The sequence below is a fragment of the Ambystoma mexicanum genome, chromosome 5q, assembly GCF_040938575.1.
Source record: "Ambystoma mexicanum isolate Mex_15411 chromosome 5q, UKY_AmexF1_1, whole genome shotgun sequence".
NCBI classification, from domain to species: Eukaryota; Metazoa; Chordata; class Amphibia; order Caudata; family Ambystomatidae; genus Ambystoma; species Ambystoma mexicanum.
In genome coordinates, this window is record NC_090933.1 from 270,828,537 (window position 1) to 270,841,172 (window position 12,636).

The 12,636-nt window shown below is 42.3% G+C and overlaps 1 protein-coding gene across 1 annotated transcript; it reads right to left on the bottom strand.

Moving 5' to 3' along the window:
* Positions 1-11,205: 11,205 nt before the first annotated feature.
* LOC138498252 (uncharacterized) lies at positions 11,206-11,625 on the bottom strand. Its single transcript, XM_069622101.1, has one exon. It carries the CDS (start codon positions 11,623-11,625, stop codon positions 11,206-11,208), a length of 420 nt encoding a protein of 139 aa, XP_069478202.1.
* Positions 11,626-12,636: the final 1,011 nt, after the last annotated feature.

The window sequence follows — 12,636 nt, forward strand, 5'->3', positions numbered from 1 at the left end:
CAATGTCTTTTCTACAACTTGGAGAGTGGCCATTTGTGGAATTTTTGTATATAAGGCCTCGATATCCATAGTGACTAGTATCTGCTGATCTGGATCGAAAGGAAGATCTTTTAGTAACTTCAAAACAGCTGTAGTGTCCTTTAGGTGTGATTGCATTTTGTTTATCATAGGCCTGAGGAAGAAATCGACAAATTCAGATAAGGGCTCTAAGATGGAACCTATGCCGGACACAATAGGTCTTCCCGGTACCGGTGTTATGCATTTGTGCACTTTTGGGAGTGCATAAAAGGCTGGTTTCCTCTGTGTCTTCGGATTCAGGTATTCATATTCTTTCAGGCTGATATGGCCTTCAATCATGGCTTCCTCTATGATGGGCAGAATTAGTTTCCTTATATCCTCTGTGGGGTCCTTGCCAAGTTTTCTATAGCTAGTGTGGTCATCTAGGAGTGTCTGTACCATTTGGTTATAGTCTGCTGTGTTTTGAATCACCGTTGCACCTCCCTCATCGGCCGGTTTTATTGTAATTTCCTCATTGTCCATAAGACTTTTTAAGGCTAAACAATCTTTTTTGGTGAAGTTGTTAAATGTGTGTTGTTCCTTCTTCTCCATAGTCTCAATCTTTTTTATGAGGGCCTTTTCGAAGGTGATCGATTCAGGTGAAATTTCGTTTGAGGGTGGGTAGAACGTGGATCTATTCTTCAAGTTGGTTGCAGATTTTTCATAATCCCTTTGTGTTCTTGTGTTGAAGTACTGTTTGAAACGTATCTTCCTAACCAACTGCGCCACCTCTATACGGGTTTTGAAGGGGTCATGCCGTGTGGTTGGTACAAAACGTAATCCTTTTTCAAGTAATGCATGTTGGTCCTTGCTGAGTATGTGTCCAGAGAGATTCATTACTAGAGAGATTGCTGGTCCGTCTACAGTTTCTTGCTCTGAATTTTGCAAAGGGTTAGTTCACCAAGCAGAGGGTTCAGGGTGGTGTTGGATGTGGATGCTGGTCCATCTAGACTTTCTTGCTCTGGATTTTGCAAGTGGATTAGTTCACCAATCAAAGGATTCAGGGTGGTATTGGATATGGATGCTGTTCTCCCTATTGTTTCCACATTCCCCCAAGTTACTGTTCTTCTTCTATTCATTAGGGCAGATTTAGTGTTCCTCCTTGTCCTTTGCTCCTCGTGACTCTGGTCGACTGGTTCTGCCAAGGTTGATTCCATTGGCCTCTGTTTTTGTTTTTGGACTTTCCTTGTCCTCTGTGAAAAAACTGTGGTGTGGTTTGGGCATTCATGTTTGACATTGTTGGGAAGGCACTACTAGTGCTTGCGAAACTTTGATTACTTCCGCCTGAGCTTCCAATGGAGAAGGTCAAATTGTGTGGTCTTGCCCGCGGGCGTTGTATGCGTTTTTTGTTGTATTGGTTTTTTCGTTCTGCGGACAGCCTTTTATGACAGATGAATAGAAGTTTTTTTTGTTCTTGCAAAATTTTTATGAATCAAATTGCCCAAATCCTATTGTGAAGACACTTTATTAAAGGGAAGGTTTGGGTCCTGACCACCCTCATGGTCCAGCATGTGGATACCTTTCCTATTTCCCACTATCATTTCAATGTAGGGACCTTTCTGATTAACGGGAATAGGCGTTGGTTCCAAACCCTGCTTCGGGCAATCCTAGTGAAACAGAATGTCGTCAAAAGGAAGTTCTTCAGAGAGGTAAGCGGCAGAAGGATGATCAAAGATATTTCTAGTATCCACACCTGATGCCTGATTGTCCTGTGAAAAAGGTTGCTGTGAATCTTGTGAAAACTGACCTCTACCAGGACCCCCTATTCCCAGGCGACCTCTGGATCGTCTACCCATATTCCCAAATGTGTTATTTGACCTCTGTCGGAGAATCAGGCATTGTGCACGCCAATGACCCTCTTGCCTACAATAGGCACACTGGTTAATGTTTACAGGACCCAAAGGCGCATTACCTTGTGGAATATACTGACCTCTAAATTGTGAACTACCCCCTCTAGGGCCTGCAACAATTTGATGTAATAATACTTTTGTCTTTAAATCTCCTTTCCTTTTTTCGACTCTTTCTTTTTCATGATTGACACGATTCTCGTAGTACTGAGCCATGTGCAGTACTTCTGATTGAGACTTCACTTGCCAATCGCTCTCAGAAGACATCATTTGCGACTGGATGTCAGGCAGCAATCTACGCACAAATTTGTCTACAAATAATCTTTTCCCAGACTCTGTGCCTAAGTCTTGTCCGCTGAAATCCGAAAATACCTGTTCAAACCGATTAAAGAACTTGGTAGCACCCTCAGACTTCCCCTGAACACAGGCAGTAAGCTTGTCCCAAATAATTCTCTTTTCAGGAATTATAGTCTTCAATTTAGCAACTATTCTGTCAGGTAAAGTTAGTATCACCTGAGGCGGTCTTTCGCCAGCTGGCGTTTCTCCATCGAGTCTAATTATGTTAGTCCATGTGTCTCCTAGCCCTGCTACCTCGTCTATAGTTCTAACCTGTTTCCACAAATCTACAGGCAGGAGTACAGGAAATTACAGATCAATATCACTTAAAGTGAATACTGAGGATTGCAAAACAGGCTCTATTTCTTTGTAGAACCCTGTCGGATTCTTCCTAATGTCGGGAATAGATTGTCTAATGGTGTTCACTTCCTGTCTCGAAAACGGGACATGAACAAACTGTGATACATAATGTGCAGGAATTTCATAGGCCTGCGCACCAGTTCTGACATCCGCTGGAACCTCGACTTTTGGGACAAGTGTCGGAGGAACCTCTCTCATAGGCAACTGAGAAGTAGGCAACTTCGAACGCTTACTAAGCAACAGAGCCAAATCGAGTGCTAGAGCAGCCGAAGAAGTGCCGAATGAAAAAGCTCTCTTGTAAATACTCAATAACTCTGCGGGACAACAAATCTTTCTTTTTACACACTCATCCTGTAGGTATTCTACCATTACCTGTATCACTTTCCTCTGCATTTCTGGCGTATACTGACTATACGTGTCATATACTTCAACGGGAGTTATCGTTGTGTCTGAGATCCATCTAATCGCGTCTTTCGTGCAAATGCGTGTTTCCTCAGTTATCGATTTACGACAAGGAATGAACCGTTTTTGCATGAACATACTACCCAAACTATCTCCATCTTCATCTTCATTCTGTAACCTTTCCAGCTCCCTTTTATTTTCAAGTACCCTCTCAACATGCTCTTGCACTTTCTCTGTGGTGGCTCTAGAAAACGCTAAAGTATTTAGATCCATCAATCCTTGTGGAAGATCTATATCATTTAGTCTGTCCCACATTACACATAAATGAATCCCTAATCCCTCAATAAAAAATGTTTTTCTCAGGAAAACTGTCTGTATTAGAAAGTGTGGCAAAAACACTAGCTTGATCACCCTTCTCCATGCAATGCTTAGCCCACACAATTAATTCACGTTTTTGTCTGAGGAGACACAGTATTACGAGTGACAGCCCTCGATCCCGCTCCCCGATCTACTACAAGCGGTGTAGAACCACTTGGAAGAGGGAGAGTAGGTAAGTTCAACTGAGGTGCTATCACTGGTGCAACAGGTAAAGGTGGAGGAGCAGGTAGAGGAGCAGTGACAAAAGGAGGACCAACAACTGGAGGAGGAGGAACAATACATTATACAATGGATGAAGGACCATGACAAATAATACTCCCTGGTGGCTCCTCATGCCATTATCAGTGCCATCACCAATTGTATTATTGTTCAGTGTACCCCCGCTACCTCCTGCTACTATATAAACTGCACTAGATAAAATGTCTTTGATACCTGTTTACCCATGTTACCATTGTATCCCTATTGTAACTCCACGGGACGTTATTTAATTTGCTGTATGTAACTAAGCTATACAACCCTCTTACTATGTTTGCGCCTTGTTATCCTTGTGGTTATGTGCGCATTATAAATAATAAAACAAACAAACAAACAAACAAATAGGAGGAGCAGGAGGATCAGGAGGAGCAATAACAGCAGGAAGAGGAACATACGGAGGTGGCGCAGTGCGCCAGGCCTTCGTTCATTCAACAATTTATCGATACATTTGTCAGAAACATGAAAGTCTTTAGAAGGATAGTTTTTTTGGATACCAAGTGAGAAAGCCCTATCCATATTCCTAGCTGACTCAGACTGTTTATTTTGGCCATATAACAATGCTTTTTCGGCGTTCGTCTTATGACGGCGTGCATGCTTTTCTCTACTCTTAAGCTGCTGTAAAGCTTCTTTCTTCCAATCCTGTAATACATCAAATGCTGCAGGTCTAGCCTTTTTCTTTAATAATATAGATTCTAAATACTTAATACGAGGGATTTCAAAACTACCATAGATTGGCCACTGAAGTTCGGAAGCATGTCCAGTTTGTCTGTGCCAAATATCATTAAATTCTATACTTCCAATGCCGTGCTTACAGTACATAGTACACGCTGGCGACCCCTCCATTGGCGCCGGTCGGCCAAATTCCAAAGATTGTCTGTCACTGTGGAATAACGCCCTGAAGCAGGCAGACAATTTCCCAGGCACATCAGAATACTGGTGTTACCTGGTCAGTAATTGAACTTGCGAGTGCAATGCACCAAAACAAATTATCAGGATACTTAAGAATCAGGTCACGACTCACCTGATCAAATCCTAAGGAGGTCTGATCGGATTTCAAAGTTTTCTAACAAAGTTTACCTCGTGTTTGGTGATTTTGGCAAATCTGCCCACCTCGATATGTGGACCCTCGTCAAGATGGCGACTCGGACCGCATGCTCACCATCCAGGGATCAGGCCGTGCAGCGCTGCTGAGGTGTCGCTTCTCATTCAGGAAAGTGGCCCCCTTTACACTGTCCGATCCCGGTCAGATAGCCGCGTCAACCTTCAACGAGCTGGCATCAATCTTGAAGGTCCCTATTCGGGCACCATCTGTGAAAGCAAAAAGAGAATATCAAGGCTGAGTACCCCAAAAGGAAATACACCAAATGCGGGTTCAAAAGATACACAGATCTTTATTCTACAACTGAACAGTTTTCAAAGAACAAAGCAACAGATAGCTATCAGGCCCTCAGTACAACATAGCAAATACCAGCCCTGTTCGGTGTGTGCAGTGAGTGGCACTGTACATCAGAATGGTTGTGTCTTTTATACAATATGTAATCTGATGTTCAGCCCCCTTGCAGGTTAACCATTTCCTTGGGCAAGGGGTTCATGCTGAGTTTGTTCCTAATTTATGCTTCTATACATTTACGGATTATCCTTAATACTTTCTCCAATAGTTTACAATAGCAATGGTGTGTCTTTGGATTCTATATTAAGTTTTCGTACATATTCTCATACAATATAGTCAAACAAGTGTTCACATCAAATGCTCGAACAATATTGTGCATAATATAGGTTCATGGATTAGTATCGTTGGTACAGGTAATCCTCTATCCACAGGTCAACGAAGGACAAGGTCTCATTACATGACCCTAACATTTGGCCTGTCGACAGTTTAAGCATGAACTCATATGTGGAGGTCAAGACAACCATGCTACAAGCAGAACAACACTGTCCACCATCTTAGAACATAGGGTGACTTTGGAGTGAGAATCAAAATGGCGGATGAACCTAAAATGGTGGCTAAAACTGATCTAAGGTCAGGACCCTGCAACGCGGATTTCCTTGTAGAGAGACTGGCCTTAGGCCAATATATTCGATCAAGAGGGTACAATATGATTTCCCGTTCAAAACCACATAAAACATAAATGGAGGTGTACAATATCAAAATTTCTGTTAAAAGGCTTAGTTTCATCAAAACACTTTGTTATACGTCCTATGCCTTATCAAGATGAGTCAACAACCCCCAATAGCCTCCATTTGGTACACAAGCCATACTCTACAAAGTATAAGTTGACTGGTAATGTGGTATGCAATATGATCAAATTAAGTCATCAATTTAAAAACATGTTTAAAATCATGAATTCCAATTTATTAATTTCTGGGGCATAAAGCTAACCGTATAAAGGTTACCACTCTATGTAGATCCTATCTTTGGCAAGGTGCATAATCAAGACATAGGCTATTCTATAGTTTCTTGGACCCACATCTCTAATTATTGGAAATGCCTACTTCTGCCTCAAATTCTTAAACAACGGTCAAATTAACAAAACATGCTTTGTGGTGTGCCTTTGTCCCACTAGAAATGGGAAGCAATCTGATAAATACTAATTTTCCCTCCAATTTACCAAATTAGTTCTCAGGTGGAGCATATACTTTTTTACTCTCATGTACAGATGTCTATCCAGCTCTCTAATAATTAAATCCAGATAGGCCATAGGGCTATCCACTAATTTTTGTGCCAAGTAAGTGCTTGCTGTACACTTCTGAAGAGACTCTACCCAGTACTGGCCAGTCCTGGCTTTCTGTGCCAGCTGTATTGCTGTACTGGCACCTGCAGGAATCCTTGTAGGCTCATTAAGCAACAGGCTTAGGCCAAGCTCTGAAAACATTTACTAATATCACTTAACAATCCAGTTTTACTTCCCACAGTTGATCCATGTACTCCAGTTCACCCCACAATGTTACCCAAACTTTCTGTGGTCTAATCAGGGGTAGATCCTCCATGGCTCCCAAAAGGAGTTCCAAATTATCAGTTACATTAGCTGCTCCCTTTGATACATTTAAAAAAAGCAATTTTCCATTACATAGTCGTTAAACTCTTCCTGCCATATGTTCCCCATACTTTAGCTCCATATGCCAGCTGAGTCATGGATCTTGCTTTCTAGAGCTATAGATAATACAATACAATAACCCTCATTGATTCCTTAAACCTACTTTTTGCAAGAATATGTGCAGTGCCCACCATAGATTGGAAGAAAAGTGAATCCCCAAATAGTCAAAAGTCTGTCTCTACTACCTCCAATTAACCTTTGTTTACCATCAATTTTAACATCAGAGGTTTCCGGGTCCCCACAATTATCACCTATCATTATTTTGAAGCGCTTATGCATGCGTGTCAGGCTGATAGACCATTCTAAATAAATACCAGACTATTTAAATTCTTGCATTGTTGGTGCAGACACCCACTGCCTTGTTGCTATTTGATATAACTTGTACAAGCGCTGTGGACATGCTTGACTTTTTCTGCCAATTGTATTTGCTTTGTGTGTTTAAAGTATAAATTTATGAAAAAGTGAACTTTGCATTAAGAGTTGATAAAGATATTTCTTTATGTAAACAACAATAATTTTGTATATGTTTGTATTTTGAACAATACATTCAAACTATTACCATCTTGTCATAGTCTGATTTTACAATTAGTGCAGCATCATTCAATTTCATTTCTCAGGTAACCATTTGCATAATGTAGATCCATATATAACATATAAAAGTTCAATTTTCCGAGTCATATATGATCAAGTTGTACTTAAATGCAATATACTTGAGGCATTTTGGGGAAAAGATTTCCCCTTCTTCAGAAGATGTCTACCACTGATTTCCTTTCTCAGTGTATCTATAAAATATAGTAAATAAACATTTTTAGTAATCTTAACATTAATTCATGTCTCTCTGTCATGTCTGAATGACTTCAAACTCATAGTCACCTGGATGTGCCATTAATTGATTATAGCTTTTGGTTTTGATCATTCCTTGTACCATCTTAGTGTGTTTTACATGGCCAATCCGAAAGAAAACAAAGGAGACTGTGATAAGTCCCAAGAAGTTCTAACTCACAAGTTAAAGTATCTAATCTGTGTCTTTAAATCTTTGCTGAAAAATAGTACCAGTAATTACCTGTATTCACTGTCCTATGGACCCTTAATCCTGTGGTGTAGGGACTTGCTCAAACAATATGGTTAAGAGAGTATATAGATCACTCTGAATTGGCTCTCCCGTGGATAAAAAGAAGGTCCACTGTAGCCATTAAACACTAGTGCATCAATAACTAATTAGTGGTATCTGTGTGTCAGTATAGTTTTTACAGTGCCAACAATTCTTACCATGCTCTCATGGTGATGGGCATGTGTTGAAAGTAACACTATTTTCTCTGGATCCAGTCCTTAAGGGATATGATCCTCAATCAACACCTGTAAATATATTTAAATATATTTTAATGGTAATCTCACTTTAAAATATATGGTAGTCTCACTTTAAAATATATGCTCTAAAAAGCTTTAAAAAGCTTTTCATTATTTCTAATCACCCTGGCTTACCTGAGTGGGGACACTCTTGCACGGGCTCTGGGTCCTGAATTCTGAAAAACAGCATTTTCAAAATGGCCGCTATTTGTTTGCGTAACGTGGTGACGTCATTACACGAATGCGTGCCGATGTCACGTTGTTTACATTCCGATGCAATGTTATGCAAAAGATGTTGCAATCGTAATGATGCCCTCCATTATAAAAATATATAGATAGATGGATGCTTGTTCAATCATTTATCACTGTCCTTATTCAAATGGTGAAGTACTGTGCATAGAGATATGGCCCATAATGAGTTCACGTGACTTATATATGCATTGAGGTGAAGCACTCCCTAATTAAGAATCCCATTTGGTCATTCAACGTAGCTAAAGTAACGAATTTATGCATCTATATCCTGTGATACAAAAATCCTATCAGGCTGTTGTCACATCCCTGTTAAATTGGAGACTACCATGGCGTTTGTCCGAGCGCTATCCGGCACGTAGAGCCCTTTGAGACTACAATCCCCACAACTCTCGCTATTGTAGTCACATGACACACACGCACTACGTTGCTGTGTTTCCTTCGTTTGTGGACCGTATTTAAATACCGTCTATTCAGAGAACGAGTGCTCCTAAACTGTTGTTAGTTGCGAGCATCTGTTTCCGGACTCCTGTTTAATTACCAATTACTCAGCGCTCGAACCAAGTCTTTGTCTCTGCCTTGCCCTTGTCTGTCTCCCGACGCCTGCCTCCTTCGACTGCCTCCCTTGGAATATACGAACCCGGATTCCTCATTTTGACCTCCCATTTCTGAATCCTTAGGTTTTGGTGACCTGATAATCCGAACATATCTGTCAGGGAACTAGCGTGAGGTGAACGCTTGTTTCCCTGGTCATTCCTTTTTTTTGTCTGTTACTATTACTTGGCCAAACACTTTTGACACGTGTAATTATTGCTTTGAACACTTTTGGGACACTTTGCTGCTTTAACACTGGATTGCTTTGAACACTTTTGGGACACTTTGCTGCTTTAACACTGGATTGCTTTGAACACTTTTGGGACGCTTTGCTGCTCTAACACTGGATTGCTTTGAAAACCTTTTGGGACGCTTTGCTGTTTGAACATTGGATTGCTCCTGGGCACCTTTTGGACGCTTTGCTTCTTCAACATCAGTGTTCCTGGAATACTGGCACACTCCTCCTTCACCATACACCCTTCTTGTTTCTGCATTCGATACTAGTAGGTTACTGGTATATTGTCTCTACGGAGCAGGTAAGAGTGGGTACTTGTGGGCGGTGTTGGCTGTTTGTTTCCCGGCACTACATGGCTGCATTTCCTGAACAATTGTTTTGTTCTTTGTCCCTCTAGCTCTGACGATTCTGCTCCTGCCTTTTCACTCAAGCCCCCGGCCTACCAGGTGGATTGATCTCTGTAGGCTGAGCTCTTGGGGGGGGAAGTCTTTGGCACATCACCATAAAGATTTCATATTCCCAGAGTGAAGGTAACTTCCCCAAAAGAGTGGGGAGGTATTATCTGCAACGACTGGGATACAATCTCTGAGTTGTGACAGCTGTGGATAATATGTTCACGGTCTGATTCAGGGTACCTAATGTTAGTTTAAAGATTTCTGATATTTAGTTCTCGGCTCCATCCAGTGATTACAAGTTTCCACAGCATGCTCACAATCTAGTTTGCGGATGTGTCAGGATAGTATCACATTTACACAGTACTTAATTCACATATTCTATAGGTACTTGTTTTTGTCATATAATAACAGACTCTATGTATATATACTGTAGGTACTAATTCCTTTAAAGGAAGGAACTCAGTTTGTACTCCTCGTTCATTCCATTAGGGGATAGGCTGTTCAATTTCTTAACCCAACAAATTTCTCTCTGACTCATGTGCCTGGCATGGGTCCCTCCTCTTTGTGATTTTTTGACCACTTCTAAGATGATCACTTTGAGTTGGACTACATTGTGTTTGTTTTGGGCAAAGTGCTGTGCTACTGGTGATCTTATGTTGTTAGTCTGTATGTTGCTCTTATGCTCATTCCATCGTTCCTTGGCCTTTCTGTTTGTTTGTCCTACATAAAAGATGCAGCAGGGGCAGCTTAGTCCGTATATGACCCCACAAATTACTTAAAAATGATTAACTTTTTCTGAAATAGGTGTGCTCGAGGCCAATTAGTTACCACCCTTGGGAGTGGGACAATGCTGATGGGGTTCGGGCTTGTGGTGGCCGCCACCCTTTGGCACACTGGGGAGTGTGAGAGTATGTCCTCTACTACAGCGTCCATGTATGGGAACCACACTTGGTTTCTGAGTATCTTCTTGGTGTTTGCTAGTCCTCTGTGCCCTTCATGGGCTAGATTGACCTCCGTCTTCCGTAGTGTTTTAGATACTACCAGGCGATTTCCTAACAGTAATAGTCCTTCTTCAGTTGTAGCTAGCTCCCTTTGTAGTCTGACCATTCTCTCTATTTCTTTCATGTCTATTCCCTCTTGTTGCAGTTCTCGCTTGATGTCTTGCCACTTGTCATATTGCTGCCTTGATGGTGGAGTCTGCCCTGCTTTTGTCAGTAAACATCGTTATCATGAGGGTTGGGGGTAGTGCATTATCCGATAGGTATTGGATGTCGTGTTCTGCCTTCTCAAAGGTGTCCTTTGCTTGATCCCCTGGATGTCTCGATAGGTAATCCATTGTGTTGGCACCCCCCAAAACCTAGTTTGTGAATTATTTGGAAGTCGTATTCTTGTAATCTGATGGCCCATCTTTCTATTCGTGGGGGCATCTTCGTCTTGGGATTTCCAAATAGCGACAGCAGCGCCTGATGGTCCGAGACAAGGGTAAATCTGCAGCCGATACCGAAGTGGGGTAACTTTTAACATGCCCACACTGCTTCAAGGATTTCCCTCTCAGCTTGTGAGTATGCCCTCTGTGTCGGTGACAGGGCACGACTGGTGTAGGCAACAATGCACCACTTGGGGTACTGTGGGGATGCGCTCTGGGCTAGGATGGCTCACAGACCTACTGGGCTGGCATCCACCATGATATCTGTTTCCCATGTGAGATCAAAGTAGGCCAGCCTGGAGCTGTGTGCTAGATCCTTTTTAATGGTCTGGAATGCGCCGTCACACTTGGAGGTCCACGTGAATGGAGTGTCCTTCTTGAGTAGTGATCTCAACGTGTTTGTGAGTGTTGCATAGCTCGGGAGATAATACGCACAGTACCCTGCCATGCCCAGGAAAGATCTTATTTCTGAGACATCCGTGGGCAGAGCCAGGGTCATGATGGCTTCTATCTTGTCCCAGTCTGCCGTCATTCCTGTGCTTGAGAAGATGTGTCTGAAAAACCTTAGACTGGGCTTGCTGATCTTGCATTTCTCTTCATTCAGGGTGACACCTGCTGACTGCAGGATCTGACACACTTGCAGCAGCATAGCATCATGTTGGTCTTGAGTTTTGCCAAACTCTAGGATATTATTGCTGTAATTGAATGCAGCTATTACAGGTGAGATCAAACAGCGAATGTTGTCTCTTGGAAACTTTCCGCCACTGTAGATATCCTAAAGTTCAGTCGCTTACAGTGAAATAGTCCCTAATGAGTCACAAATGTTGTGATCATTCTAGAGTCAGGGTGGATTACCAACTGGTGGTAACCCTGGTTGAGGTAAAGTTTCGAGACGCGCACTGCTTGGTTCATGTGGATGATCATATCCTCAATATTAGGGCCAGGATGCCGTTTTCTCTGTATCGCTGTGTTCACTAAGCGCATGTCCACGCAGAGTCGCAGGCCACCATTATCCTTTGGAACTACAATGAGTGGGGATACCCATGGAGTAAGTGCACTGACATGTTCAATTATGTCATTGTCCAGTAATAGTTGGAGATCTTTTGATACTTGCGCCTGTAGTTGAAACCATAATCGGCATGGGTGTTGGGTTTACTGGGGTCACTGTCTGGTCCACATATAGAGCTATCACTGAGTCTTTAAGCATTCTGACCCCTTTGAATAGTGCTGGGAGTGAGGATTGCATGTGTGCCATCGTCATCTGACAGTGTGTCATCAGGTTCACATCCTGCCTTTTGTCGGGAAGCCTGAGACCACCTCTTACTGGTCATAACGGATGTCGATGAGGGCAAGAGCTCTCGCCGTACAGTAACTGTGGAGGCATCGGCTGATGGCCAGGCTCTGTATCACATGTATACTTCCAGGCACCACCTGCCCCTTATGGTGTAACTCACACTGGAATTGGCCTATGGAGGGGATGGGTGATGCTGCTCCCTACTGGAATATCCTTGCTTGAGACAGTTGCAACGTGTACAATTCCTTGTTTGGCTGGCAAACGGTCTCACTCATTACAGTGACGGTGACCCCTGTGTCCACGATGAACTGGTGATTGAGGTTTCCTATTTGGATGGTCACCCTTGGATGGTCATATTGTCATCCT